Source organism: Corvus moneduloides, chromosome 12, assembly GCF_009650955.1.
Source record: "Corvus moneduloides isolate bCorMon1 chromosome 12, bCorMon1.pri, whole genome shotgun sequence".
In the NCBI taxonomy this organism is placed as follows: Eukaryota; Metazoa; Chordata; class Aves; order Passeriformes; family Corvidae; genus Corvus; species Corvus moneduloides.
Genome location: NC_045487.1, coordinates 20155824 through 20182310, shown reverse-complemented (window position 1 = coordinate 20182310; position 26487 = coordinate 20155824). Strand labels below are relative to the sequence as shown.

The window sequence follows — 26487 nt, the reverse complement described above, 5'->3', positions numbered from 1 at the left end:
CTTAAATGAAACCAAAGAAAACAGTTTTAATCAGGACACTGACTAGGAAAAACAAACTTAAGTACATCTTCAATGCGGATCACATATCTACATGAAATTCCACATTTCTTTGTGAAATCCTATTCCCGTGAGCATGAGCCAGGTGATCTTCATTGTATGTCAATTTTTATTATACCCCTCCAAATAACAGCAAGCGGAAGTGATATTTGCAAGCCTGGAACTACAAACAGGATTGTAGCTTCCAACAAGAAGAACAACTTGCCACAGACTGAGCTATTCTGGTTCAAAACAAAATAAGGGCAAGCCCTTTCACTGCTGGTACCACCTACTCAACAAAACCCTGCCTTGTGTAGGAACTTCCACATTTCAGAAAGAGGAATAATGTGCTGAAATTCTACCAACCATTATTTCCTTACTGTGAATATCTTCATTATCATGAATGTACAACTTCCAGTGTTTGGATGTGCTTGTCTATCTTGAGGGTGGTACAATCTTTAGCTCTGGGAATAAATACCTTATCGTGAAAACCCCATCAGAATTCATTTGAAGTCTTTCTTGTCACTCTGAAGACTTCAGGAAGCCAAGCAAAACCCTCATTATATAATTCACAGTGATCTAAGAAGGTCTTTGATACTGCAAATATTACAGAAAATCCTAGAGCAAGTCAGATTACATTGGATTAAACAGAGAATTTTTGTAGAGTCTCAACTGGGTAGACAGCATCTTCATGTCAGTTATTCATTAGATTTGGTTGTTTGGTGGTTTGGTTTGGGTTTTTGTTTTGCTGTGGTGTTTTTAATTTGGGAGGTGAGGGGGTGGTCCCCTCTTTCTCAAGAAAAGAAAGAACTTCACAGCTGGGATTTAACCCCAGCCAGCAACAAAGCTCCACACAAGGATCACTCACTTCCCCCACCCACGGTGGGACCAGGGAGAGAATTGGAAAATAAAAGGGAGAAAACCCACGGTCAAGATAAACACAGTTTAACAGGTAAAGCAAAAGCTGCCCACACAGGCAAAGCAAAGCAAGGAATTCATTCCCTGCTTTCCATGGGCAGGTGCTGAGCACCGCCAGGAGATCAGGGCCACATCACACTCAGCGGTGATTGGGAAGGCAAACGTCATCACAGCCATTGTTCCCCACCTTCCTCCTGTTCCCCAGATTTACATGACCCTTGGGTCATTTGGGGTCAGCTGTCCCGGCTGTGTCCCCTCCCAAATTCTCGTGCACCCCCAGCCTGCTCCATCGTGGGGCAAGGAGCAGAAAAGGCCTTGACGTTGTGTAAGCCCTGCCCAGCAGTAACAAAAACATCCCTGTATTTTAACACTGATTTCAGCACAAATGCAGAACACACCCTCATAGTGGCTACTGTGAACAAAATGGACTGAATCCCAGAGAAAGTCATAATATTCATTAATTAACATTTGGTGACAGGAGAAAAGGAAGAGTTACTAGGAAGGTTCTGACTGAGTTTGAGAGAAGCAAGTTAAAAGTAAACACCAATAAGGAGAGGGAGAATAAAGAATGTCACAGGTCAAAGAGAGCTCTGTGTTATTATGGACTCATGGTTTATGTGACTGGACAGGAACACAAGGAAAAGAAAACAAACTGGACACTCTGACAGGCAGTGCATTACCAGAACTCTGGGCTTTTCGTTTGTGGTTTGGTTTTTTTGTTTGGGGATTTTTGCTGTTGTTTAGCTTTGCTTTTGTTTTTTTAAACCTTTGCATAAACTATTTAAAACAGGTGAGGAAGATATGGAAGCCTGTCTAAAGTCAATATTCTGGTTTTACCATGAGCTCTGGCTAGAGGCAGTGGATGATGTGGTGCACCCGTGCAGACTCATGCCTGCCAGACTCTGGGTCTGGAGGGGGGATAGAAAAGGAGGGAAAAAATAAACAAAAAGAGAAATGCCACATGTGTCATATTGACAATCTTGAGCAATCAAAAACCATGAGTCAGACTCAAAAATACCATAAATTTAGTCTAATAAAATTGAGACTTGAAGTAGCAAAATGACAAATCTGATTAATTTTATTTTGCTACATGTTTTGAAAGTGTCTTTTGATCCTATTTTTGTGGCAACTCACTTCATTTCCCAAGTGACACTAGCATAAGAAGAGGCAGAGGAAAATCACCTCATAAAAGCATGAATAGAAATACTGCCTTTCCCAGTGACCTGCAATATTTTGAGTTCCCCAGTTAAGGAACAGAGCAGATTATGATTTGGCTTTACAGCTTTATTAAACTCCATGAGCACTGATTGGCATGAAATCATTTATAGGAGCAGCAGCATTAGAGATTTAAGTGATAGAACCCCACAGACATCCTTCAGTTGAAGCTCTGCTTCCATGTTCCCCACACACCAAAAAAGACTGCTGATGCCTCTGGTACCCATTCATCTCCTCCTGCCTGCAAAAAAACCCCTACTAGGCTTCATGGAAGGAAAAAGAGAAATGTAGCTGACCTTGCAGCTAGATACCTAAGTGTCTTGCAAGAGGGATAGGAAGAGCTGATACTGAAAATATCACCTACCTTTGTAAGGCAAAAGATCGTTTACGAAAATGTCCTGCTGTGAGATGCAACTGGGGAATTTGAATAGGTCCCTATGACAGAGCTCGAAGCCTATAGGGGTTTAGGATTCACTGAGGAGATTGGACTTGTGCACCTGGGCAAAAAGTTCAGAAAGAGATGCCCTAGAAATGCTTTTAAAAATGCAGAAGTAGTTTTTGCCCTATGCCTTTTTTTTTGCCCAGATTGAACAGTTAATTGGACAAAAAGCTAAGACTTATGATTTGGGTAGGTACCAGATATGGAAGACAGCTTTTCCACTCTTTGGAATGGTAGCAGGCAACAGGAAGCTTGTTAGTCTACTGTTCATAGAAAATTTCACTCTTACAACAAAGTCTCCTGATTTTCTAGACAAATATTTTTATTTCTTCATACATACTTATCTAGAGTGAGTGAGTACTATGTGCAAAGCATCTCAAGCCTCCTCATGATCGTTTCTCTGTCTGTCTCACTACAGTTTGGCACTAGCTCAGATAACCACTGAATAATTTAAACACCAACAACACCTATTAAGATGAAGGAAGAATTTCTGTAGTTCTCGTACTGTCATAACATGGACATACTAAAACAGAGTGGAAAAAATATACATGCTTGGGTGTAGCTATATTAATTTTCAAATAATTTGGGCTTTAACCATTAGCAGGTACAAAAAAAGAGAAAGCTTCATGAAGTGAGGAAATTCACCTCAACTGTGAATCCAGTCATTGTGACTTTAATGGATATGAAGTGATTTCTACCAGTACAGACTTAGCTCACTGAGCAGATTCATATTTGCAAGCTTCATTAAATACATACACTTACCATTTCCAATTGCAGTGAAAACAGAGATAATTTTAACACCACCCTTATTTTAAAATAGCTCAACCCATAGCATCAAATTGTGTCATGCATTGCCAAATAAAAATAGTGTTATCAGTCTTTATTTGATAATGCTGGTAGAACAAAGCAGCTCCAAGCTCAGAGCACAGAGATGCTGAGAGGCCTGCAGCTATTTCTGGGGAAGGCTGGCAGTCATGGAATTTGTTCAGAAATTCTTTAAAATGTGACAAAGGCAATTAAGGTTAAACTCCATGTAAGAGAGAGTATTTTTTACAGTTTATGTTCCTATTACTTTATTTTTCTGATATTGAAGGTAGAGAAGGTTATCTGGGCAACAAGATTTAACAAAGATAGGAAAAAAAAAATAGATGTATTTCCGATGTTTTGCTATTAGGCCTTACAAAATAATTTAATAAGTTGAATTTTCCTATTAATGCAATTGAAAATTTAATGAGTTTCTTAATTTATGACTTCACAAGACTTGAATTATAAAACAATAACATAAGCTGCACTCTAATTGCCTGAGTATGTCTGAAGATGACAGCGTGTTTAGGCTTTCACTTGAGCATCTAATCTAAATATTTTAACAAATAGCACCAAAAAAAAATGCAGTTGGTCAAAGAGACATTGCAGAATTAATTATTTTTGTGACAAATAAAACCATTCTATTAAAGCATTATCTTCACTGTTATATTCCACATTGTAATGGGGAATTTCCAAGCCCTTTGCTTAATATTAATACAGTTCTGTGGCACCCTTGAGAGCTTGTTAAGAAAGATTATTCCCACTAAACCAATAACCAGAAACAAGACTGAGCTGGTAGTACCATGGAACTTTAGGGGTGGAGCCAGGTCTTAGAAGGCATGGAATGAACTCAGCTCTTTTAAATGTGCCTGCAGCTGCAGACAGGTCTCTCTTGAGAAGCCAGAGCTGTTCTTTGCCCTGTTCCATGATACTTTTCTCTTGAATGACTTTCACATCCATTTCCAAACATCCAAAGAGGTCACCGTGCTGGTCTCCTGCAGGTGAGCCCAAGCCTTGCAGCTGGAGCCCTGGACCCAACAGGGCAGCTCCGTGCCCTGTCCTGGCCGTGCCAGGCTGCGCTGCAGAGCCATCGGGCTCAGCCCAGCGCGGGGCTCGGCTTGCTCAGGCCACAGATCTTATCAGGACAGCTCCTCACCAGCAGACAAGGAACAAAGGATATTTCCCACATGAACCTCAGATTTTGAAATGTATCTCCCATTATCCCAAACAAACGTTTTCCTATCAAATAACATTTAAAAAAAAATATTTAAAGGATTTATATCTAACAGTTTTATGCTCTTTCATGACACTTTAATAATATTGTTAGCTACAAAATTTGTACAATACATAGGAGTTGACATGTTAGCTTATTTTTTTAATTGCCTGTACTGTTTTCTTCACAACAGGAAATACACAAGGAAAATGAAAACACTTCATATTGCATTAGCAGACTGAGTGGGCGGATTGGTTGGTTTGCGTTTTTTTAAACATATTGATACTTCTGAAAGTCATAAAATATCTATTCCAGGAAATACCATTATAAGAGAAACTGAATATTCCCAAAATGAGAACTTCCTAAATTAATCTGGTGTTTTCATTCCATGAAAATTTACACTCTAATCTTGAATCAAAATCCTGTTTTCACCTGGATCTAAACTGAAAAAAAAGTAGTACAGTTTTTTATTTTGTCCTTTGGAAGAGAGCTTTGTTGTTTAACTACCCACACATTTGCACTTTGTCACCTGGAATAACATTATTCCTAAAATTGAACTGTTATTATACCTGTCTGCTAGTCTTCCCATCAGGTGGTGGCAAAGTTGGGGAAGACCCAAAAGTTTCAGAGTTCAAGTAAATTCCAGTCCAACTCAAATTAGCTACTTACATAACATCTGTTAACTCTCACAGTCACAGTTGTTCTCTCTCCAACAGGACAACTGGCAGCTTTTTTAAAGGTCCCAGACCTATGTGGCAAAAAGGAGCGATTTCTGGAGTTTCTGGTTGCTGTAAGAAGGTGTGCATCACTTTCTCATTGTGCCGGCTATGCTATCAGACCCTTTATTGCAAGAATACAAAAAACTCATTGCAAATGATCGCAGTGACATGTGGCAGTTCCTTCCTGAGGAGACAATCTAATTATTTCAGAATTTTGCATGCTTTGTTGGTGGACCTAAGTGATTTGGAAGGCTGTGAGGGACTGTGTCTTGGTTTGAAAGACAGGTGTCTGCCAAGGAAGGCAGGAGCCTCCCTTGAAATGAAAAATGGAACCCTCTTCCCTCCGAATTTTTGTAATTTTGAACTTGAGGGGCTTTCAGGCAAAGATATGGGAAATCGGAATAACAGTTCTTTACTATTATATATCTATATGTGTATAACCAGTCAAACAAACAGCAATAACTATGGCAGTAACAGCAAACAATCACAAACCCAGTCCCAGCCTTCTCGGCTGTGTTGGGGTTTTAGTTTAGTCTTAGCTTTTTCCTGTTAAAGGAATTTTCTCCCATATGCAAGTTGCTAGGGGACAAATAGCTGTACTTAAGAAAGACAAAAGGGGAGTGGGGCGGGCCTGGCTACTCCTTTGTCTACACCTGGGTGTGGGGTCAGTTCGCTCTGAGCGTCCGGAGAGAGAAGCTGCAGAGAAAGGAGCTGCTGCTTCTTTCTTTTTGGCCGTTCTTTCTTCCTGCTGGAAACGACGCCGGGACCCCAAAAGCCGCTTTCCCTGCCCTGCTGGAGGCCGAGCTGTGGCTGCCCTGCCCCGCTGCTGCTTCGAGCTTTCGCTACGCTGTAGCCCTGCTCGCCCTGCCTGCCTGGGCCTCCGTGGGGTTCTCCCATCTGGATACCTCTCGCCTGCCACCCGGGATTTGCGTTCGTCCCTGCCGCTCCAGTCTGCCATTCCAGCCTGCTGTTCCCGAGGGTCCGGCCGGACACCAGGATCGGCTGCCCAGGGGTTTGTGAAGCCTTTGTCCCATCCCTTCCCGGGATCCCGGGGCACCGGTGCCGCGTGCTCCCCGAGCTCGCTCCGGAGCGCCCCCTGCAGCCGCGGGGGAACCATCGCACCTGCCCTGCTCACCGGGAGCCGCCAGCGCCCCTGCCGGCTGCGAGCGGAACTGCACCCGAGGGGAAAGGGCCTGACAGCCGAGAAGGCTGGCACTGGGTTTGTGATTGCTGTCACTGCCAGAGTTATTGCTGTTTGTTTGACTGGTTATACACATATAGATATATAACAGTAAAGAACTGTTATTCCTATTTCCCACATCTTTGCCTAAAAGCCCTTGATTTCAAAATATAATAACTTAGAGGGAAAAGGGGTTATATCTGCCACTTCAAGGGGGGCTTCTGCCTTCCTTAGCAGACACTTGTCTTTCAAAACCGAGACAGGCTGTCAGGCCCTTTCCCCTCGGGTGTAGTTTGGGGCACTCCGGAGCGAGCTCGGGGAGCACGCGGCACTGGTGGCCTGGGATCCCGGGAAGGGATGGAACAAAGGCTTCACAAACCCCTGGGCAGCCGATCCTGGACCCTTAGGAGCAGCAGGCTGGAACGGCAGGGATGAGCACAAATCCCAGGTGTCAGACGAGATGTATCCAAACTCCGGAGCTGCAGTGGAACCCCCCGGAGGTCTCGGCAGGCAGGACGTGCGGGGCTACAGAGTAGTGAAGGCTCAAAGCAACGGTGGGGGCAGGGCGGCCATAGCCCGGCTCCCAGCGGGGCAAGGAAAAGCGGGCTTGGGAATCCTGGGGTTTTCCCTGAGCCACCCCAGCAGATGGTGAACAGGACCCTCTTTTAGTAAGGTGGGGTGTTAGGGTCCCGGTGCAACAGCTGCTCCAGGGAGCAAGCTCCACTCATGGTAGAAGGGAGGCAGCTGAAAGCAGAAGCCTGCAGAAGCCTGCAGCAGCGAAGAAACTCCCTCCACAACGATGGGAGCCCTCCTCTCCCTCTGAACGCGGAGAACACCAGCCAGCCAGGGGCTGTACCCAACCCCTTTTCCCAGTTCAAATCTCAAGGTATCCCCCGCCCTACAGGAGAAAACCCCAGGTGAAAGAGAGTAGCCAGATGCACCCCTGCTCCTGTGGCCAGGTCTTTTGTTTTTCTTAAGCACCCAGTAATTTGTCCCCCTGGCAACATATATGGGGAAAATTCTTTTAAGAGAAAAAGAAAATAAGGAGAACTCCTAAAACCCCAACAGACTGAAATGTTCCAGGTTAATGGCTCAAACCATTGGCCACCGGCAAAAGCAGCGGGGCCTTTGCTGGCACAGGGAGCGCCCGGGGGCACAGGGGGGGAACACCCAGCCCGGAGGGGACGAGCCGGGCCTGGAGCCAGGGAAGGGCAGAGGCCGATGGGAAGCAGATCCGGCCAGGTGGGACAGGGCTTTGGAGCAGGGCAGCGCCCTCCCTTCCACAGCTGGCCCAGCTCTGGGAACCCGCCCGGGGCAGGCCCGGGACATGCACACAGAGGGCTGGAGGTTTCCATCCCTTCGCATGGGCCATGCCTGGCTCAGCTGCGCTGCCGGGAGGGGCAGGGCCATGTCTTAGAAGGGGCCATAAACCATCAGAGCCCCCAAAGTGCCCCGGGATCCACAGTGTGACATCAGACAGTGCAAAACTCCCCCGGGGGAGGTACCTGGGTGTTCACCCAAACCTGAATGTGCATTAACCCACGGAAGTTTGTGTTTCCCCCACCACTGATGGATCAAGACTTTGGCCACTTTCACCATCACTTCAACAAATGGACATTGAAATTGCAATGATCAAACTTTGTTGCTGGATCCATGGATGGTGACTTTTCTACTCTTCTCCTTTCTGTCTTTCTTTCTTTCTTTTCCTAACTTCTTCTTCTAGGAATATATTGTAAACCAGACTAGAAGTTCCAGTCAATGTCCTACTGAGTGCCTTGTTGTGCCTGGATATGTTCAAGTTGGCTAAGTTTGAGTTTGCTAAGTTTAAGTTTGTCAAGTACCTTATTTTGGATGTTGTCTTAAAATTTGCCAAGTATTTATTCTACCTTAATGTTTTAAACTTTGCAAGTAAAAGTTTGTTATTGAACCTCCTAAGAATTTTCCAGAAATTCCAGAGTAAATCAAACAACCTTCCCCTTTACCCACTGAGTGGATCAGAGCTGTGAATGACTAATTGATATCTAACATTGCTTAATTTCCTACCCAGACAAGCAAATGGTTTCTATCATTCAACATACTGATTCTTTTTTTTTTTTTTTAAGAGGGCAACTTCTGGTTTTTGCAGTCAGGCTCAGAGTTTGAGGAAGGGGAGAAAAAGAAAGAAAAGAAGGATGCTGTTTATGGGCATCAGTATTCAAACTGTCTTCCCTGGCCTGTTCCTTTCTCCTCCCTCTAAAGAAAAGACATAGAGGAAGAACATGAAAAGAAGTAGTTTCAGGGTCTAACAGTGCCATTTGTCACTGCCAAGATGCATCAGTAATACAGAATTACAAGAGGGAACAACTGAAAGGTTAAGGATTTATCTAGAACATCTGAAACGGATATTAAACTGAGATTTATAGCAAAGTGATTAATGAAAATTAATGTTTTCTGTCTTAGCTACTGTAGTACTGAAAACAAAGAAACTTGTTCCCTTTCCAGGAGCCATCATTGACCTCTTCACTTGCTAGCAACACTGGAGTAGGTACATATGTTAAACATTTTGTATTTTGACTTTAATGTGCAGAAATTTCGATGAGAAAACAAATATGTTCACAGGAGTGGAGTTCTGTAAGCACAGAGGCAATGACTTCTGGAGATGATTGGGAGAAACAGGTTTTAAGTGTCTAAAGGTGGTTCACTGCCTGCCGAGACTAAGACCCTCTGAGCAATAAAAAATTTCATAATAGCTCATAAAGGCAGTTTTATTGGTTTTGTAGAGCCATCATCAGGATTTTCCTTTCAATATCTATCTAGTGACATGCTTTTTAAAAGAGTTATAGGCTTGCAAAGTTACAGGAGGTATTTAAAAGACGTGGAGTTAAGGACGTGGCTGGTGGGGGGCTCGGCAGTGCCGGGTTAATGGTTGGACTCGGTGATTGCAAAGGATGTTTCCAACCAAAACGATTCTTGTAAAGATCAATGAGAAACGAATGTCAGCATTACAAGCACCTTCATGCCCGTGCTGCTTTGCAGGTTCACCATAATTCAGCGAGAGACGGGGGTGCTGCACAAGCTGACTGAGCAGGAAGTGAGCCACATAAAAACCTGTCTGGTTCAGCTTTCAGTACAGAACCCAGCTATGGACTGCATGAGCTTCTAGAATACTTTTTTAAAAATATGAAATCCCAAACCTGAAGTGTTTCATGTATATTAAAAATAACAGCTTCTGCTGTAGAAAGAAAGAAAAAAACAACCATGTTGTTTTTTGCTGTACTTTCTCTATTTTTACCTCTGAATGTGGACACTAAAAATCAACTAAAATATCTTCTGCTCTTATTAGACTGTGTTTAACAAGATTTGAGCTCTTAGTGCTGTAACTTACTCTCTAAAACACTAAAGAGACTTGTAGTTAATTTAAAATAATGTTTCCTTGGAATGAAATCAGCAGTATTCTTATAAAAATATAGGATATCGTGTTCATTACTATGTCTCTCAATTTCAATAAAGGTGATGTATAGAAGGAAGAAGTTTTTGTTTAATAGTTTTGAACTAGTAGTAGCATTTTACATGTCATGAATATCTGGACATTTATTTCTGTTAAAGAAGACTTTAAATACAGATAAATATAATTAAATACAGTGGAAACAAACAGCATTCTTCACCTGATGCAGTGTTTTTGTATTACTTTATTTTAGTATTCAGTAATTCTCTAATTCAATAACAAGTGAATCAGGGTTCCTCAGTCCCCGTGTAGATTTAAGGCAAAAAATCCCTATCTGGATTTCTAATTCTGTGTAAGTTTATTGCTTAAACAAAGCCACATACAGTTAAGGGAAGGCAGAAAAACATTCAAAACATTAGAAATCCTAATAGGCATTTCTCTTCTCTTAAGATGTTTCCATACATTCATTTTGGCTACTGTGATGCCTTTAGGGTGTTGACAGAGAAGAAAGAGAACCCTGAGAACAAGGGAGAATTTGTGCAAAGCAGTAAAACGGACTCATTCCTTTTGGAGGACTCAGAGAGGAGATGGTTTAAGCAAAGATACTACAGCTAGTTTTAGATCTCTGTAATCTTAACGTAACAGACAGGAATTTATTTGCATTATTTTACTGACAAAGGTGAAATCATATTTTGAAATTACTGGAACACATTTTAAAGAGGGTTGGTTATGCAGATTTTGAGAATATGACCAGAAAGTAGTACTAAAAAAAGAAAAACATTAAAACTACTCGATATAACAGCCACATATCCTATCCACATCCAAATTTGTCTGAAACACTCTATAGAACCAAATAAAACTTAAAAGCCCTGCACTAGAAGTCACTGAAGTGGTTCACATACACAAATCTAACTTCCACAAGGAACATTTCTATTCTCTACATCAGTTATTCCACTGTGGCACTCTAGGTGAGATGGAATGTGAGGCCAAACAATTGGAAAAATGATATTTGAAAATCTCTCTTGTCAAAGGAGCATGAACAGTAAGAGCATTGGGAAAATGTTTGTGTCAACAGCATGTCCATCAATGTTAACTATAAACACAGGCAGAACTTGGAAGAAATTCCAAGACAAGTAAGGCGACACAAAACATGACAGGAAAACCTTTTGGGCAGAAGTTAGAAAAAAAAAAAGTAACTCTTTGTTCAAAAGTACTGCTTGTGATCAGCAATTTAATTCTTAGTTAAGGAGAGAACCCTTAGAAGGTTTGCAGACCACTAACCGCTCCTGTTGGTGGTTAATCAGCTTACGGGCACTGCACTCCTCTGAGGAGGACACATTCTTCCTATTTTATTATAGCTGAGGAGACAGGGGCAGAGAGTTAGTAATGAACCCAAGCCTCCAGACCAAGTCAAGCCTGCCAAGCTCATAACTTTACCTTACATGGGCTCTGCAACCTCCCATGCTGCAAACTCTTGAAAATTAAGCCCATTTAAAGTATAATTAGCAAAACACAAAGTGAGATTGTCTACATTAATTAACTGTCATGGCTTTAACCTCAGCCAGCAATTAAGCACCACAGCCACTCGCTCACTTCCCTGTCCCCCTCCCATGGGGTTGGGAGAGAATCCGAAGAGTAAAAGCGAGAAAACTAATGGTTAAGATAAAGCCAGTTTAACAGGCTGTCGTGGGTAACCCAAAATGTTATTACGTTCCACATCTATCTGTGCCCAAAATCGTTACTGTGTCTTTAAAGCCCGACGGCACGGCTGGAAAGGGGGCCGGGGGTTGCTGAGTGTCCTTTTAAAAGCTGGGGGTCTGATGAGCAGATCCCCTCTGGCCTCGGGGACCTGGACTCGGGCAGGGTGGTTTGGCTTGCCTCTTGGGGCTTTTCTTGCCTCTTGGGGCTTTTCCTGCCTCTTGGTTTCTTGACACCGAGCTGAGGCAGCATGGGTGAAGAGCTCCCTTTGGGGTTCTCTGTTGTTTTTTCCCAAGAAAAGCCGGGGCGCGTTCCGGCGGTGTGTGCGTGCCTGAGCCGCAGCCCCGCTCCATCGCGGGTCACCGCAGCCCCGCAGCAGCGCCCGGCCCCGGCCAGAGCCGCCCCAGCCCCGCTGCTGGGCCCGGCCGTGCCCGCCCTGCTGTCCCCTGCCTGGCTTCCAGCCCGAGCCCGGGCCCCGGCCGCCCCAGGAGCTGCCAGGCCGGAGGGGTCAGAGGGAGACAGGGCTAAGGCCATTTTCCCTCTGCCTTTCGAGCCAGCGCTCATGGGAAAGGGGAGTTATCCCACCCTTCTGGGTTTGTCTTTGTCCCCGGGGAGTTGGTGAGATTTGGCATTTTGTGTCTAGTGATTATTCAGTTATTTTTGCCTGTTGCTGTCTCTGCTGTTAGTAAACTGTTAGTTTTTCACTTAGAGATATTTGTATTTAATTTCTCCTTATTGGTGGAAAGGGATCAGTTAAAACTATAAGGGAAGGCAACTCATTGCCAGAGTGCCTACCTCTTAAATTGCCTTAACCCAAGATACAGGCAAAGCAAAAGCCATGCACACAAGCAAAGCGAAGCAAGGATTTCATTCCGTGCTTCCCATAGGCAGGCAAAAGTTCAGCAGGGCCCCATCACGTGTTAATGGTTGCTTGGGCAGGCAAACGCCATCAGCCCATCATCCCCTCTTCCTCCTGTTCCGCAGCTTTACGCGCCGAGCACGATGCTGCACACTAGGGAATATCTGGGTCAGTTGGGGTCAGCTGTCCCGGCTGTGTCCCCTCCCAAATTCTCGTGCACCCCCAGCCTGCTCCATCGTGGGGCGAGGAGCAGAAAAGGCCTTGACTTTGTGTAAGCCCTGCCCAGCCGTAACAAAAACATCCCTGTATTTTAACACTGATTTCAGCACAAATGCAGAACACAGCCCCATCATAGCTACTCTGGAGAAAATTGACTCTATCCCAGCCAAAATGAGCACAGTAACAATCTCTGAAAGTGCCTGACCCATACATAGCCATTTACTAAGACTAGATTACTTCAGAATTTTTCTTCTATTAATTCACTTCAAGACAATATCTGCTGACTTGTGATTTGACAGTATGTTTTTTTATTAAAACACACTATTATGAAATATGAAGTTAGGCACTCCAGAAAAGATCTCTTGAGGATGCAGTGTTGCAAAAATATATTCAGACTTTATACCAGAGGTTTTGTATCTAAACTTTTAGGATATTACAGCTTCTCTGTAAAAATAAAGCACACAATGAATCATTCAGTCTTTCAGCAAGCTCCCCAAGCTAATACAGCAGCACTAGGCTGGCAGCTGGGTTCTGTACACCAGCAAGAAACAAGCTTGCTGAAGACCACACTGCCTATCATTCCCACAGTGTATTTCTTTTATTACAAATGTAGTTTGAAAACCTGGTCTGAAGTGTCTGACAGTCACGAAGGAAATCACTCACATTGCTTCTTCCAGCACTTGCTGTCAACAGATTGGCAATTTCCACCTTCCTTAATGGGGAAAATAAAGGAAAATTATGTCAAGTAAGAAGCTGGAATCTCATTTGTTTACAAGCAAAATTTGAATCCATAGCTCCATTTAAGAGGTAGTAGATTGAGATCAGATCAAGCTTACTATAATTTTAATTATTTCATTTTGTTAACCTAGGATATTCTTCTTATAAGATTACCAGCCCTGCACCTCATACAAAGCATACAAGTGAATGCACATTTTTCAAGTTCCTCTGGGTAAAATTGGCTTGAGAGATTCTCTGAGGAATATGCTCTGAAGAATTTCATTTTTGTGCAAGCAAACCAAATGCACAAGAAGTTATGGGAAGGGATTTGAGGCCGTACTACTATGCATTTTCTCAAAGTAAGTGGAATCTTTATGTTCTGTATAGCAAAAAGTATAGAAAAGCTATCTGAAACTGCATGTGATATGCCTCTGCAAGTTTTAGTTCATTTCAGCCCCACAAAGAAAGTTTAGAGCATCTGTGAAAAGAGAATCTGAGATTGCATGAAAAGCATAAACCCAATTCCTGCCAGAAGGCCTTTGTTGCCTTCCGATAAAAAAGAAAATCTAAAAGGGGTAAAAAGCAGCAAAGCTGGATTTGCATGAGGAAACAGTCAGACATTTAAATTCATTCTAAAGAATGATGCAAAACATTTTTGTTTCTTTGTCCTTATGTTTTTGACATATTCACTTTTTGGATAATTAAATTTTTTCCTACAGGGCTTTATGATGGTTTTGTAAACGCTGTCCCTTTTTATGCAAAGTGAAAAGACTGGAAAAAAGTGAGTGTGTGTGAAGTAGTGATGTTCTTTTTCATGCATGTTCCTGATAGTTTTAGTTTTTCTTCAGGCAGAGACACAAAGAAATGAAAAAATTAGACCAAAACTTTACTCCATGTATTTTTTAACACATACTTATTTTCTCGTACTATAGTTCTTGAAGAAAAATTTTAAAAGTCACTGACAATTTTATTCAATTTTTTTTCTTAAATAAAATTTAACAGGAAGAAACTTGCTTTTTGCAAGCCCATAGTAGTTTTCAACTGGCTTCAGAGGAGCAGTAACTTCCCAGTCCTTTCAGGGGAAAATACAGTGAGAAGAGGCAGCATTGAGTAAAGAGATAAGGAGAGCAGTTCACCACCACTTGTAAAATCCATCATGTGTTGCTGCTTGCTCATGAAGGAGCTGATCCAGTACCCACTGAAGTAAATGCCAAATTTTTCCTAGTTGAAAAGACAATGCTATAAAGTCATAGATAACTATTGCTTAAGCAGAAGCTGTTCTAATACTGCAACAAAGGGGGTTTTAAACTCATGCTTCGAATTCCAATTCTCAGAGTAGCAAGTCTTCAGACAGTGGAGTGCAAACGTTTTAAATATTTTATTTCTGAATAATGAGTAATAAAACTTAGGGAACTTATTCATTTGAGTAAAAACATTTTTTTTCCTTTTTTGCCCAATGGATCAACTCTAGACCATAAGAAGATCACCAAATGAGATTGTCTAATGTTTACACATAGAGTGCAACCTGTATGCATCCTCAACAAAAACACAACAAGATAGAAAGTAGCTCGATAAGAAGTCCACATCTGAAGTAAAAGAATTGCATCTCAGGTGGAACAAACAGCCAGGTCAGTAAAGGCCTGTGGTCGCCCAGTTTTCTACAATCATGGAGTTTAACCAGCACTAGAGCAGAGGCAGCAAAACAAGTGATCATGTTGAATTCTCCTGTGTAAGCTCACACCAGTGCTTCACTGTCAGGAAGGACCTCTCCCTGGCAGAGTGCTGCCTCTGAAGACTAAAACAGAGGGGCAGATTGTTTCAGAGATCCTTCAGCCAATGCATAACAGAGAGAATGAATCATATATAACTGTATGCAAGGTACATGGTTATACTGAAATGCTCTGAACAACAATTGTCATAGAAAAGCTATCAGTGAAATCAGATACATTCCATACACTTTCATCAGCTAAATAAAAGTACCATTCCTAGCTAACCATATTCAGCAATCAATTGGCTACTCACTCTTTGTATGCACTGACTTAAAAAATCAGATGATTCAATTGTCATAGCAACTGTATCCCAAATTTGGGCTGTCAGGGTATATGCAAACAATCCATCTCTCAATTCATATGGCCCCTCCTTGGGCTGATGCAGCATTCTACACCGGGGTACTAGAAAAATCAGCAAGTGCTATGTGTGAATGAAAAATGCAGATGTGCCCAGTGGCAGAAGGGTTGTCACTTCAGGTACCACTGATGGTTCAGACTGACAGAGAGGCAACTACACTAGAGCCCTCTGGCTCCTGCATCCCAGACTTCATAGGAAGGAAACCACCTGTAGGAAACAGGGAAGAGTGACCATATGGAGAATACTTGTCTATTCTCCCTGCCATAGCAGATGTGACCCCTTTAGAAGAGCAGTGTAGCTCACCCAGGTGTGTAGATGAACAGAACAGCCACCAATCCCCACAGAAGGCTGTTTTTCTCTCCCCACATACCTGAGGTGCACTGCCACACCACTGCTGAGCATTGCCTTTACTTCTCTGCCAGATCCCAAGTTTCTATGTTGTGCAGAGGAAGGGAAGGAGGTGCAGTGACCTGGCAGAGGCAGGGACTAGGAGAGTGAACAGATGAGCTATGTGGGTAGATGAAAGCCATCTCCTTTAGGCAGCAGCTCCCTGTGCTCCCTGACTCTGAGGTATTTGCAGTCAACTGGGAGTAGAATGGAGACAAAGAGTTGTGCTGGGAAGTGCACAGGGAGAGAGGCACCAAAGGCTTCTCTCCAATGCCAGTACCAAGCTGCAAATGGATCAGTCTGGGATATCCAGTTTCTAGTGGTAAGAGTTGTGAGCTGAAGTTAACAGAGCAAATGTCCTCCAAATCCCACTGCTGCTAAATTGTTTTTCAATGTTCACGTGATATAAAGCTTGGTTAAGATCAATCCTTACGTCCTGTAAGCACCTGAACCTCTCAGACACACACACCACATGAAGCATTAAGTGCCCTCAGGAAGGCACATCCATTTGAGACTTTCCAGGTGTTTCACTACCAGTTTTCATTGAACTTCGCATGGCCAAGGAGAAAACATGAACACCAAACTGCCACTTTACTGATGGAGAAATTGTGAATTCCAAAAGTTTTGGAACGTCTTTAAATGGCCTCCACTTACCGTTAAAAAGTATCAAGCTTACTAAAATTCAGTACTAGCACTTTAACTCCTCCTACCTGGGTTGTACCTCAGGACAAGTCCTGGGTACCTACTAAATCCTGGAAGTAGTCAACACTCAGATTTTGAGAGGAACCTTTTTTCCCCCATTTTTAATGATAGGAAAGTCAATTCAAGACACTATTCTCATGCAACCATATTGTTCTACCCTTCAGTCACGAAAATCTGGCTGAAGGAGTGCAAGTGAGCTCCTGAACAAGAAACAGAAAGCCTTCCACAAAGAAGAGTAGACACAGTGAGAAATAACAAACAGCAAATCCCCACTGCTCCTCAGGTGCTCAGGAATAGAGGGCCTAGCAAAGAGCTCAACCCCTTACACCGAGCTTCCCAAGAACTGCTTCGTTCTCACAGGGCATGAATCAAAGTTTGTCCAATTATCATCCTTTCTGCACCAAGTTTTGTAGCTGTTGCAGGTATTAACCTTTTTTTTTTTAAATGCTCCATACTGATCTCTTATACTAAGAAGACTTGTCAATAATTACCTGTGAGAACAGGCGAAAGCGAGACTATCAGTTCCAGTTAATTGATTGTAACATAATAGTATACAACATTTGGATACACATCTGTGCTATTTGATCTACAGTCAATCTATCAAAGCAGTGAACTTCAGCACTCAGAGGCATGTCTGTGTAGATCTACTTTTTCAGTTTTGCCTGCAGCCTTCTCTCTTTCCATTTGCACTTTCTTTCCCAAAGAAACATCTCTGCAGAGTGACATGAAAGCAGTCCAAAATTTCACCTGTATTACTTTGTCTCCCCTCCAATAGAAAGACCAGTGAAGCTTTTGTGTCTTACTTGCACAATGTCTTGAAACATTTCTGGGTTCTGGAAGAACTATTCTAACTAGCTACATGAAGTCAAATTACATGAAGTGCTTGCTTGAAATTCATTTAAATTCTTCTGGTTACCTGAATAGTTCTACAGGCTACTAAATAAAAATGTAGTGCTAGATTTTAAACTTTAGCTTTCACTTTTTAATAAATCTGGAAAAGTGTAATGTCCTTGCCAAAGTCATGCTATGAAGGCAATATGCAAATATTAAATATGAAAATGAAGAATAACTGAAAGGTATTAAGTAGAAATTGCAAGTAACTGCTGACAGAGCCTGAAAGCTAATGGTGTTAATTAACAGTATTCCCAGGGATAGGTCCAAAGAAGGAATGGGGAATGCAGTAACACAGCCTTGACTTTTCTGTTTTCTTTATAGAATCCTTATTGAATATAAATGAAGTCAGAAAATGGAAAGTTCTAATTAATATAGCCAGATAGCAAAGAAGACAAAGTAAACAAGTAGTTGTACCTTCCTCATAATAAATTCACAAACAGGTCCTCCCATTCTTTCAATTGAGCCTCAAACATAAATGTGCCGTGCCCCTTCCTGTATTGGGCATCATGGAAACAGAGCAAGTGCAAGTTCCAGCATTATTTAGTCAAGAAGATGGATTCAGTTTATATTAGAATATAAGATCATTTTGTAAAAACACAATAGTATGTGTTTTTCTCGAAGGGTTCATATACCTGTTCTATTAGCATGTTGCAAGTCAAAGAAATATCAGGGTTTCCAAACCCCAGTTAATAAAAGAATCTTTTCCTCAGTCAACTTCCAATCTCGACAATAGAGTAGAGGACAGAAAACAGCCCCATTGCAAACTCTGGATGTAAATTTATAATTTTCTGGGCAAAACTAACACCACAGTTTCAGACAATACTCAGCTACCAATGTCAGCTGTGTAGGTAGTGGGACCTACCAGAATGACACAGCAACACTTTATTTGGGTTTGGATTCAAATGGAATTTATTCCTTTAAAATGCTGCCATTTCTGTTTCTGCTTCTCTCCTGTTTTCACTTCGATGAATAAAAAAATTTGCAAGGCAAACCATATGTTCCGGTTTGGCCAAATTTAGAAATATATGCCCTGAGAGAAGGCAGGTTACCAACCACCCCTCCCCCACCAGGTCTGGGAAAAAAAGAAACTTCTTCCTCGAAGGAAAGTGAAAGAGATAAAAACTATTTATTTAACAAACACACGGGAAAGGATAATACTGCTAAATAATAAAATCTCTCACTGTGTAGAAAAACCTGGGAAAATGTTAGAGTCCTCCCTTTGGTCTCCTGTTACAGCTGGTGAGGGGTCAGCATCTCTGACCGAGGAAGAGGTGACCGGTCTGGGGAGATGGTCCCAAAAGGAATCGCCTTCCCGAGGCCCAGTGTCTTCCCTCAGGTGCTGGCTAGGAGGGCCCGTGCAGAGGCTGTCAGCTCTTTAGGGATTATCAGCTCGTGATTTCAGCTCTGCAGGGCAGCCTCCAGGCCAGACGAGAGAGAGAGACGAGAGGCTGAGATGAGAGGCCCGTGTAGCTGTTCCACACAAGGAGCTTTATTGTTGGTCCATACGCTTGGTCCGTACTCCAGCGAAGGGGAGGCCAGGGACAAGCACTCTCTCTCCTGCAGGGGCAGGGGGCTAGCTTTTATAGGGATACAGGGGGTGGGTGCCAGAGGGTAAAGGCCAATGGGTTACAAAGGATCTGCATAGGGTCTCCCAGAGGATTCTGGGTCTGTCTTTTCTTGCCATAGCTGCAAAGTTAGCTGCCTTCCCAGGGAGTCCTGCTGGGAGATTGCTCCATCTCCTTGTCTCAGCAGACATCCCTCCAGGGCAGTGGCTGGGCATACCCTACAGTCTCCCTCCTCCTCAGAGCTGGGACTTGGCCCAGGGCCAGGCCCTCTGTGCTCGGTGGAAAGTCCTCCCGATGTGTTCTGATATTGAAGCAGTCCAGCAGAAAAAAGGGAAAAAACGAAGTCCCAGGAAAACAAAAGTTCAACTCTCCATCTCTCTCTGGAGAAAAAGAAAGCCGAACACTGCCTGGAAAGCAAGCTGCTGCCTCCCGCTCCCGCTGCTGCAGAAACAGACCAGTTTTATCTCTGTGTCCTCGAAAACATGAAAACAAACTGCAAAACTGCTTTGGAAGTTTTGGTCAGGTTTTTCTCTTCTCAGGCTCAGTTTAAAGGCATGGAAAGGCACAACATTAATTTCTGGGCATAGGGCAGCAACATGGGATACACATCATAAAGTCACCCCAAGACACCATATCAAAACAATTATTTCTCACATGAAGCTGTGTTTAGAATATTAAAAAAATTAACAGTAGCTTCAAGAGATGGTATTTCTGACTAGTACACAACACAAAAATATGTACAGCAAACAGGCATGAGGCAAGAGGTGTGTCGTGGTTTGACACTGGCTAAAATGCCAGGTACCCAGGAAAATCATTCATTCACTCTCCTCTGCTATAGCTGAGCAGAGGAGGGGAAAAAAACGAAGGGCCCATGAGTTGAGATAAGGATTGGGAAAAAATATTCTAAGGGTAAAACAGGCTCAAATATAAAGGTATAAAGTAAATTTATTATTAACAGAGTTAGAGGAGGATAACGAGAAGTAAAATAAGCCTTTAAAACACCTTTTCCCCCCAGCCCCTCCCTCCTTCCCACCAACAGCGTAGGGAGACAGGGAATGGGGGTTTCGGTCAGTTTGTCATTCAAGATCTTCAGTTCACTTATGGAGAGGAGTCTCTCTTCTGCTGTGCCATGGGGTCCTTCCCACGGGAGACAGTTCTCTGTGAACTTCTCCAGCGCGGTTCTAATTTCACGTGTATCAGTCCCGCCCGACCTGCTGTAACATGAGTCCCTCCCATGGGCCAAGCAGTCTTCCCAAAACTGCATAGTGTGGGTCATTTTAGTTCATGGGGTGTAGTCTTTTAAGGATAAGCTGTTCTAGTTTGGAAGTAAGGGCCCTCTATCTCTGGAAGATAGAGATAGTCTCTGGAACATAGAGATAATCTCTGGAAGCAGGAGCCCTCTCTGTTTGGGTCTCCCCCTGGATTACAGCTTTTTAGCATCCACCTGCTCCAGCGTGAGCACCTTTTCCCACGGGCTGTGAGTGGATCTCTGCATCCCTCATGGACTTCATGGATTACAGGGAGACAGGTTGTTTTATCACAGTCCTCACCACGGCTTGCAGAGAGATCTCGACTGATGCTTAGAGCATCTCCTGCTCCTCTTTCTTTCCACTGACCTTGGTGCCGCCAAGTTGTCTTTCTCTACATGTCCTCACTTCCTCCTCTTTCTATGACTAGGAGGAAAAAACTTCTGCTCATAAATACCATTGCCAACAAATTCCCCCAGTTCCAGGGTTTCTGAAGGGTTTCGCAGCACGGAGCAGTTGATTTGGTCTCGGTCGTGCCCCGGGGAATCGTTTGCCGTGTTTGCCCTGCCGGCCCCGCGGCCCCGCTGCCCCTGCGCGGGCGGTCGCAGCCGCCGTTCAGCGCCTCTCTTCATGCGGGGCGCTGAGAAGGAGAAGCCGCCGCCGCCGCCCCGGCCTTTCTGCTCGCAGCGCGGCTGGCTGACAGCGGCCAGGCGGGCAAAGCTCGCCACTGGTGTGCCAAAATGCCGGTGGCTGCGGTGGCTGCATGGCTGTGCGTGACGCCAGGATCGCCCCAGAGGCGGTGGCTCGCCACCTCTGGAAAAAAACCTGCCCGTGCGCTGTTTTGATTTCCTTCTTAAATATGTAATCAGAGAGGCGTTAGCAACCTCTCTAATTGGGCCAGCAGCATGTCAGAGCCTTCAGAGATTCGTTCTCCTGGACATAGTAGAAGCTTCCAGCAGTTTCTCACAGAAGCCACTTCTGTGGCCCTCCCCTGCTAGCAAAAACTAGGCTGTGCCCAAATCAGCAGAAGGTACAAAGCATTTATGAGGGAGTGTGTTAGTTTTTCACAGGCTGGTTTTTGGTAGCAGGGGTGCCACAGAGGTGGCTTCTCGGAGAAACTGCTGGAAGCTTCCACCTTGTCCAGCAGAGCCAATCCCCGATGGCTCTGAAGATGGACATGGCACTGGCCAAGGCTGGGCCACTGAGAGAGGCTGGTAATGCCTCTGTGATAGCAGATTTCAGAAGAAAATCAGAACAAAGAGGGGCACTGTTAATTCCAGCTAGAGAAGAGGAGGAGGTGAGAACATGTGAGGGAAACAACACGGAGACACCAAGGTCAGTGAAGAAGGAGGGGGAGGGCGGTACTCCAGGCCCCAGAGCCAAGATTCCTCTGCAGGCCGTGGTGATAACCATGGTGAAGCAGCCCCTGGGGATCCACAGGGAATGCAGAGATCCACCCACAGCCCCTGGGGATCCACGGGGGATGCAGAGATCCACCCGCAGCCCCTGGGGATCCCCGGGGGATGCAGAGATCCACCCGCAGCTCCTGGGGATCCACGGGGGATGCAGAGATCCACCCACAGCCCCTGGGGATCCACAGGGGAATGCAGAGATCCACCCGCAGCCCACGGGGATTCACGGGGGATGCAGAGATCCACCCACAGCCCCTGGGGATCCACAGGGGAATGCAGAGATCCACCCACAGCCCCTGGGGATCCCCAGGGGATGCAGAGATCCACCCGCAGCCCCTGGGCATCCACGGGGGATGCAGAGATCCACCCACGGCCCCTGGGGATCCACGGGGGATGCAGAGATCCACCCGCAGCCCACGGGGATCCACGGGGGATGCAGAGATCCACCCGCAGCCCACGGGGATCCACGGGGGATGCAGAGATCCACCCGCAGCCCCTGGGCATCCACGGGGGATGCAGAGATCCACCCATAGCTCCTGGGGATCCCCGGGGGATGCAGAGATCCACCCACAGCCCCTGGGGATCCCCGGGGGATGCAGAGATCCACCCGCAGCCCACGGGGATCCACGGGGGATGCAGAGATCCACCCGCAGCCCACGGGGATCCACGGGGGATGCAGAGATCCACCCACAGCCCCTGGGGATCCACGGGGGATGCAGAGATCCACCCGCAGCCCACGGGGATCCACGGGGGATGCAGAGATCCACCCGCAGCCCCTGGCGGAGGTGCCCACCCCAGAGTGAGTGGATGCCTGGAGGAGGCTGTGGTCCAGTGAGAGACCCGGTGGAGAGAGAAGAAGCTCCTTGCTTCCCAGCTGGAGCAGCCTGGCCTTGGAGGACTACACCCCGTGGAAGAGTGACCCACAGTTTTGGGAGGACTGTCTGCCATGATGAAGAAGTTCACGGAGAATTGTCTCCTGTGGGAGGGAGCCCACGGTGCAGCAGGGGAAGGATTCCTCTCCCTGAGCAGTGCAAGAACTCGGCTGATGAACTGACCAAACCCCCGTGCCCTGTCCCCCTGCACTGTCGGTGGGAAGGAGGGAGGGGTTGGGGGAAGAAAAGGTGTTTCAAGGACTTATTTTACTTCTCATTATCCTCCTCTGACTCTGTTAGTAATAAAATTCACTTTGTACCTCTAAGTTGAGCCTGTTTTGCCCTTGGAGTGTTTTCTCCCGGTCCTTATCTAGCCTCATGAACCCTTCATTCATTTTTTTCCCCTCTGTTCTGCCCAGCTGTGTCAGGGCAGGATGAGTGAGCAGATTTTGTGTGTGCCTGGTGTTTGGCCAGTTTGTTTCCCCCCCACGACAGGGGGGAAACAACAGCAGGAAGATAACCTGGATATTTTGTCTGAGAAACATTGTGTAGGCATAAACACTATCCTCAGGTGGAACCCATATTTACAAACAGCGCACATGCTGATCTTTTACTCCAAGATTCCCTTCCTGGAAAAGGCAAGGACAGCCATGTTTGAAGGGTGGCCTAAGTTAAGCTGTCAAGAGGGACACAGCACCTTGGCTACGAGGGAGTTAATGAGGGATCAGGAGGGAAGCAGTGACACCATGGCAGCAGCTGTGACTCAGGACTGTGCTTCAGAACAACTCTGTGCAGATTTGCTGGTTCCAGCACACAGGATCAGCTACTGGTGCTGATCAACTGGGAATACCGACTTCTTTGACAGTGTGAAAGTCCTCAGGAGGCATATATTAGAAGTCACTTAATGTGTGTACTGATCTCTACTCTGGTTCCCCAATTTGTAATTTTTTCTTGTTCAAACTGATGGATGAACTGAATGTTTTTAATTATTTCCAGGCTATGCCCTTCAGAATTGCATTGCTTTCCTTGCCTACAGTACTTCTGTCCAGAGACTCCCTTGCTTCATTAAGATGAAAGTCATTTCAGTTACAAAAAGCCAGAGTAATCGTGTTTTAATCAACTGAAGTGCACACAAGCTGCTACCATCCTAAGTACCCCATGACACAAATGCAGCAGCACAAGGCTGCATTGCCTGCTGCCTGTGGGATGGAGGAAGCCAGATTTGCCTGGTTTAGCAATGACACCCACAGTTTCACTTAGATCCATCTAAGATGGATCTCCACTTAGATGCATCTCTGAAGCTGACTTGGACTGGAAAGCACAAGAGCAATGGGAAGTAATGGTGTGTTAGCACAATACTAGCACAGGAGAGGGAGAAATGAGGCTATCATTTTGGAAAGTGTTCTACTTCACCACAACAACAGCTTAAGAATAAGCCATCAGTCAGAGTTCAAAATTCCTCAAATAGACTGCATTTAAACTATTAGAAATTGTATGCTTGACAATGGTAGGATTTAAAGAGAAAGCTGAGAATTCAGGACAAATGTGTTACCTGAGTTACAGAGGAACTCACACATGAAAGAAAGCTCGAAGAGACTAAAAAAACCCCAACCCTCAGCAGCTTGGCAAACTTCTTATGTCTTCCAAAAAATAGGGGGGGAAAAGGCAGCTCTTTACTCAAAGAGCCATGATTAACTACTTAGAGCTCCAAAGGCCTACTTTGGAGATTGGGAAACAGCCACAGAAGTGTTCCAACCTTTCCCCATTGCAAAGGAAATAACCATCAAACCCGTCTGGCAAGGGCTGGATGTGTATCATTTAACACAAGCATTCACTGTCAGAGTTTGCCCGTGTGTGGGAAATGACACCACACACTTGCAGCTTCACTGGGGACTCAAAGGGATCAGATTATGTAGATTCACTGTACAGGTTTGCTTCTTTCCTGATGTACAATTTAAGATGTGCTACTGCTTTGCTAGGCCTTCTTTACTTGGCCTCATTAATTCCATATGTATTAAAATGAGATACTGTGTGTGTAGCTTAGATGGAACTTTTGACAGCATTTTTCCTAATCAAATAAACTGTAAATTTATGTTAGAAAAAGGATTTATAGCACATAGTTAAAACAGACACACACATATAAAGTCTGTTCTACTAATTAGGCCTCAATTTTTGTAGAAAATGCTTTTATTTTAGAGGTTAATATATTTCAAAAGTATTCTAAATGTATATACTACATCTATATTTTATATAGATGTAAAACCAAATAATTTACAATGGTAGCAATCTTTAACTAAATTTCTTTAATGGGTAATTTAATTCAAGTATGCAAACAACTGGACATCAGAGTAAGTTAGGATCAGATACAGGCAGGTCTTTTACACTGTACAAGCTAAGTTTAAACTTCTTGTAAAAAATAGAAAAAATTACCTTAATGTTCTGACCAGTATTTTTGGGAAAATCTTCTTCCAGCTAAATTTTTTTTTCATGCTTATCAGAATTCTGACTACTATTCTATTCATCATTCTGCAATTAAGTACACATTGTTGTCTCTGAGTAAAGATCTAAGACTGGGGCGTATGTGGATAGGACACTTGACACAGATGTTCCTGAAATGACATAACAGCCCTTCCAAAGTAAATTTCACAAATCTGTTTGGATGAAGCAAACAAGAGCACTCTGTGCACAGAAGCCCTGCAGACGCAGACTTGAAGTTATCATTTTTATTAAAAAATACTTCAGCTGTAGTTGAGTCTCAAAACAGAGCAAAACACCAGAGGCAAACCAAAATTAGGTCTTGAAGCAGAGACAGAGGAGAAGGTGGAATGGTCAAACTATATAGTATTACACAAGGAAATGAAGGCCATTTTATTGTATTGTTAGTAGCATTTGGAAAAGAAAATGAAGAAAGAATAGCTCACAGTGGGTTTCCCTGTGTGGTAGGACTGGATAAAACACAGGCCAGGCTCAGGTCTGGAAAACCATGGTCACACAAGTGGAAAAGAACACCAGGAAAACCAACATAAACAATCTGTAATTGAGAGAATGATTCTGTCTCTGCTACTCCTGTGTTTGGGCACCAGTGAGATGTTGGTCATCATCACGTCTGGCACCAAAGAGTTATTGATTACTGCCTTCAACTGCGTGTACCAGACACCAGTAGTTTATTTATGGCCAAAAATATTACCCTTTTTGGCAATAACAGCAAAGACCTGGTAAAAAACATGTAGCATAACAATAAATTTAGATTTTGATTAGTGTAGTAGATCTGTGCAATATAACTTCCCTGACTTCACTGCACTTATGAGGTTTTTATCATGTAGATTTAAATCTGAAGTGACAGACTGTATCATGAGAAAGCTAAAAGAAGCCAAATTTAGATGTCACAACTTCAGAAAACATCAAAGAGATTGGCAAGTGCTTCACCAAACATTTATGTTAAGCAGGAATTATTGTTCTGATTACATCTTAAAGCCAGTAAATGAATAACCATCTTTTTAAATGGTTACTCATCTCCTCCTAGCATTTATTTTTCATTTTTTAAAGCAAAGCATATCCGTACAAAGTATTAATCTCTCAAATAAGTTATCTTCATGAAACACTACTACAAAAACATAATTAATCATAATTAACCACAAAATAGTTAGGTCTCAGACCTGCTCTTTTCACTTTAGTGGGGCTTTTTTTAATAATTATTAGTCGTGACACCAAATTTAACAGGTAATTACACAAAGTGTGTGGGTTTGCTACAAGGTACCAGAGCTTGCTTTAAGTCAGAACAAATGACCACAACTGAAGAAAACTAACCCTAAGTTACATTATAATTTGGACACAACAAAT

At 43.9% G+C, this 26487-nt stretch overlaps 1 protein-coding gene and 1 long non-coding RNA gene across 11 annotated transcripts in view; one reads left to right on the top strand and one right to left on the bottom strand.

Annotated features, from left to right (window-relative positions):
• The window catches only part of LOC116449684, a 107989-nt gene that overhangs the window by 64489 nt on the left and 17013 nt on the right, over nt 1-26487 (bottom strand). The window lies entirely within an intron of this gene.
• CHST8 (carbohydrate sulfotransferase 8) overlaps nt 1-26487 on the top strand; it is a 190049-nt gene that overhangs the window by 157831 nt on the left and 5731 nt on the right. For 2 of the 10 annotated variants that reach the window (XM_032121418.1, XM_032121416.1), the window contains exon 2: nt 13594-13800. The exons of 7 other annotated variants lie outside the window; for them this stretch is intronic. In XM_032121418.1, coding sequence (XP_031977309.1) covers nt 13758-13800 — 43 coding nt within the window. In that variant the 5' untranslated portion in view covers nt 13594-13757. Of the gene's footprint in view, nt 1-5341; nt 5424-13593; nt 13801-26487 lie in introns of all 10 variants that reach the window. One more of the 10 variants, XM_032121417.1, reaches the window with a different exon arrangement.